The 4,963-nt window shown below is 45.6% G+C and overlaps 1 protein-coding gene across 1 annotated transcript; it reads right to left on the bottom strand.

Annotated features, from left to right (window-relative positions):
* Positions 1-3,725: 3,725 nt before the first annotated feature.
* On the bottom strand, positions 3,726-4,670 carry LOC106979018 (olfactory receptor 24). The gene has a single exon (XM_015076778.3). It carries the CDS (start codon positions 4,665-4,667, stop codon positions 3,726-3,728), a length of 942 nt encoding a protein of 313 aa, XP_014932264.3. The 5' UTR covers positions 4,668-4,670.
* Between the last annotated feature and the right edge of the window lie 293 nt (positions 4,671-4,963).

Genomic DNA, 4,963 nt, shown 5'->3' with positions numbered 1-4,963 from the left:
TTTTTGATCACAGTTGCGGTACCTTTCTCTCTCTCCCCCCCCCCCCCCCCACCACCTCTGTCTTTCTCTCCCTGCCTCAGAAAGAACAAAGGCCTGTGGACCTTCCCCCTCCCTTTTGGGCCCCAGACAGCCTCACTCCTGGGTGGGGTGGGAAAAGAGAGCAAAGATTCAGTGAGTCCTGGGGGTGGGATGGATGGGGAATTTGAAACAACTAAGGCCACTCTCCTAATGCACCCTGACTTGGGATGCCTTCAGGAAGCCGCGGGTTTGTGGCTTCCCTGTGGTGACGGGGCCGAGGTGGGGTCAGGAACCAGGATTAGCAGGAGGTCTGTGCCTGGTACAGAGAGGCTCCCTGTAAAATTCAGTTCTTGCCAGGTGGGAGGATGAGGCATTCCAGCTGGGTGTCTCTGCTGCCCCCGTGTGTCTTACATTGGAACTGCATGATTTCAGTGTCCAGACGGGGGCAACACCCACCTTTGAGAAGTTCATCAACATCCCATGAACTGGACTGTGGGCAGATCACCTGGAAAGGCAGCAGCTGGGAGGACGTTGGTGTGTCAGGCAGCCTCTAAGATGGCTAGGGTCCCAAAGACTCCTGCCCCGTGGATTCACGCCTGTGTAATACCCTCTCCTCAAATGTGGGCTGGATGCTCAACTTACTTCCAACACATGCAATACAGCAAAAATGATAAGAAGTCATTCTGCATTAGGTTATGGAGACTGTGACTTCCATCTTGTTCGTATTATACTCGTTCTTACTCATCCTCCCTCATCCTTGCTCCCTCCACCCCTCCCTCTCTCCTTCCCTATTGCTTCTCCCTGCTGCTCCCTCCCTCTTTCTTCCACTCTTTCTCTGTCTCTCCCTCCTTCCCTCTCCCCTTCCCTCGGTTTCTCTCTCCTTCTCTGTCTCTCTGCCTGTCTCTCTCTCGCTCTCAGTCTCTTTCTGTCTCCCTTTCAGTCTCTCCCTCTCTGTTTCTCTCTCTCTCTCTCTCACTCCACTATGGAGAGATCCAAATGTCCAGGAACTGCTGTCTTTGATCAGTGAGGAATGGAGATCCGCTCAGAGTGACGGTGGAACCAGATCCCCTGATCCAGTCAAGACAGGACAGGACCACAGTCCCCACTGACATTGTGGCTACTGCCCTATCAGAGACCCTGAGCCAAGTCACTGAGCTAAGCCACTCCCAATTTCCTGACCCACAGAAATCACAGGATAATAACTGTTGGTTGTTTGAAGCCAAGTTATATGATACTTGTAGGATTTTGTTCCTGAAAATCTAATTTGTTTAGACAAATCTAGATACATTTTTAAAACATAAACATCTCCTTAAAACTAAATACCAACTTGTTCCTGACTTTGTGTGTCCAGTTCCCCTCTTCTGACACACTATTCCCACCTTCTTTATAGGAATACATTCTTCTTGGCCTGATTCAGGTCTAAGCTCAGAAGTCATCTTCACAGAGACAGAATGCCCTCAGAAATGCCCATATTAAAATACCCCCCTCGTCTGTCTCTGTCACATACCCTCCATTATACCTCTGAAGTCCTTCTCACCATTGGTAATTATCTGGCACATCAATTATTTCTTTATTGTTTTCTCTGCTGAAATGGGAATGGTTGCTTTGTTTTCTAGTGTTTAATTTTATCTAAAAAATCATTTCGGTAAAATTAACTTTTGTTCTGGTGCACGGTTCTTGGAATTTCATCCCATGTATAGATTTGTGGGGTCTGGGGAAATAGAACACTATTTAAAGTTTTTCATACCTTCAAAGCCATTGCTCTGATATCAGGATACAGAAGAGTTCCACTCCTTAAAAATCTCCTTTGTACTAAAGCTTGCAGTCATAGGAAATGGCTTTTTTTTCCTGTCTTGCTTACTGCTCTATTGCCAGTGCTTAGAATAACAGCTGGTACAAAGGCCACTTGGTAAATATTTGTTGAATGAATTAATTAAACACATGTTGATGCCAGGAAATGTTGGAAGTTGATATTGTCAGGACTACCAGGATAAATCTCTCCTGGAGGTGAGGCCTTAACTTTTTAACATGAAACAAGACAGAGGTGGTTTGGCTGACAGAACCTTAAGACATTTTTACTGGCACCAGGCATTCCCCTCTGCATCCAGTCTCCCAACCATCACTGTAACCACTTGCATGCATATGGCAGGAGGAGGGAGGGGATCTACAAGGAGAGAGAGCTGTGGTTCAGCCATCACCTAGTTTTTGGTTATTCCAGAAAATCCCTGACCAGAATGATGGGTTGCCCAATGCAAACTCCAATATCCTTAAGTGCTGAGCTTTCTTCACCACAGTATTCCCAGAGAGCATCATCTTTCCAGCCTACAACAGGGCCAGGTCTGGTGGTCTGTTTGTTCAACAGAGAAAGTCTAATGTAATTCTCTTGGAAGGAAAGTAACATAAGCAAACTAGATGTGTGATTATTCAAAGTCATTCCACTTAAGATAATGTCAGCTCTTTAGCACCACTTGAAAAATGTTGGCCCCATTCACTGCTCAGTCAGCCCAGAAATAGAGCCCAAAGTCACTGCTCGTTCCATTTTTGTTGTAATCTCCGTATAAAGACGAGAACTACTTCACAATAGACGTAAATGAGACATATTGCTTTCATAGGGGCTATAGAATGGGGAAATGAGATAGTGCAAAGGAACATGATAATGAGATACAAGGAAAACTAGAAACCTAGCTCTCACTTCTGTTGTAAGCAGTGTTACTACTCCTATGCATTCCACAGGCATATATGATGATGGAGATATGCCTTAGCTTCCTTCTGGCTTAGACATTCATGATTCAATTGATTGGCATTTATCTCTTTGAAAGACTTATACCATCCCTCATCTCCTTAATGCATGGTCTGAATTTTTTCCCTTGTGACTTGTACAACTTTTATCTAGCTCATGCCATCTTTTTCCTCCAGAAGACAGAATAGGAGTGAAGGGCGGGGGGGGGGGGCATGATTCATTCACATGCTCCCTGACTTTGGTCCCTGGAAGTCAATTAACTGCCTGGTTCTCTGGAAAAAGCAAAACTCTTGAGTTGGTCCCAAAGTCCTCGATCAGGCATGACCCAAGTCATTCACCATAACTGGTTTTTCACTTCAAAAATGTATCTTTCTCTCTCTTTCTCTTTCTCTCTGATCTTTTCACATACTGGGGTTTTTTTTTTTCCTTTTTCTGATACTCTTTCTCCTCATATTTGCCTGGAAAACATCACCTTATCCTTTGAGGTGCAGGATCATCTCTCCTAGGAAACCTTCCCTGATTCCCCCTTCCAGACTCTGTTGGGTTTTCCTACTCTGTCCTATCCTTGCCCTCGTGTGCGTATTTCATTCTATTATAGTTAGTGCCCAGTATCTTCTCCTACACCCAACTATAAACTCCACCACTCCATGGCCAGCACCTACATCAAGTCCAGAATACATACTTAAATATCTGTGGAGAGCTAACTTGATTTTGAATCAGGACAAATCCAATCTGGTAGGGCTAGACTGATCTTCCTGGGAAGGCAACATCAGACATATCCAAAAGGACTTTTACTGGTCCCAGTAATTGAGAACATAGTAATAGGGCCATCTTGAGATTTCCTTTTAAAGTTCTGCCATTCAAAATCCAAAGTGGCTGTTCTCCCAAACTGTGCAATTCCATACTTGTGCCCAAGACCCTAGATGTTGAGATCTTACTTCCTGGAAGTTTCCAGGTGTCCTTGTGGTCAGGAAGATGAAGTGATCTTTCTGTTGACAAGCTTCCTCAGGGCCCCCTTCAGATCTCTGTTCCTCAAGCTATAGATAAAGGGGTTCAGCATGGGGGTGACTGTAGTGTACATCACAGCAGAGGCTTTCTCCTTCACAGCTGTGCGGACAGAGGAGGGACACAGATAGACCCCAATGGTGGTCCCATAGAAGAGAGCAACCACAGAGAGGTGGGAGCTGCAGGTGGAAAAGGCTTTCTTCCTGCCTCCTGCAGAAGGGACTTTCATGATGGCCACAATGATGCGAGCATAGGAGGCCAGGATGCAGATAAAAGGTGTGGCTATCACCAGCCCAGCCACAATGAGCACAAAGATCTTGTTCACAGACGTGTCAGTGCAAGAAAGCCTGAGAAGGGGAGTGAGGTCACAGAAGTAGTGAGGTAGCTCATTGTTCCCACAGAAAACCAGACGAGCCATCAGGAGGATATGAGTGAGGGAGATGAAGCAAGAAAACACCCATGGGCCACCTGCCAGCAGGCCACAGAGGCGTGGGCTCATGATGGCGGTATAGTGTAAGGGGTGACATATAGCCACAAACCTGTCATAAGCCATCACGGCAATCAGGACACTGTCCATGATGCCAAAGAAATGGAAAAAGTACATCTGGGTCAGGCAGCAGGCATAGGAGATTGACTTGCTCCTGATTTGGATGTTCACCAGCATCTTGGGGACTGTGTTGGTGGCCAGGCAGAAATCAACCAAAGACAGGTTAGCTAAGAAGAAGTACATGGGGGTGTGGAGGTGGGAGTCTGAGCTGATGGCCAGGATGATGAGCAGGTTCCCCAGTACTGTGACCACATACATGCAGAGGAACAGAGAGAAGAGGAGGGTCTCCTGCTCTGGAGTTTCTGAAAGCCCCAGGAGGATGAATTCTAATGCGCTGGTTCGGTTCCTTGGTTCCATGGGTATAATTTCTCTGGAGGTGTTGAAAGGGGAAGTTACATGCATACTACAGAAATGATTCTGGAAGATCACGTGAGATTACAACCAATTTCCCATCCAGACTACGTATAACATGTTACATCTTGAACCGTTGATGAAGAGTTTACAGCAACTCATATGTCAAGGTTTGGTAGTAGGACCCTCCCATGGATATTCCCATTTCAGAGAAAGATTAAGAGTATACCATACATGAAAACTTACTGAAAAAACTACTAAGGGATTTACTTCAGGATAAAACAAATTGAATTAAAAATAAG

The sequence above is a fragment of the Acinonyx jubatus genome, chromosome A2, assembly GCF_027475565.1.
Source record: "Acinonyx jubatus isolate Ajub_Pintada_27869175 chromosome A2, VMU_Ajub_asm_v1.0, whole genome shotgun sequence".
Classification (NCBI taxonomy): Eukaryota; Metazoa; Chordata; class Mammalia; order Carnivora; family Felidae; genus Acinonyx; species Acinonyx jubatus.
Note: the sequence above shows the minus strand (reverse complement) of the source record. Positions and strands in the feature narration are given on the sequence as shown.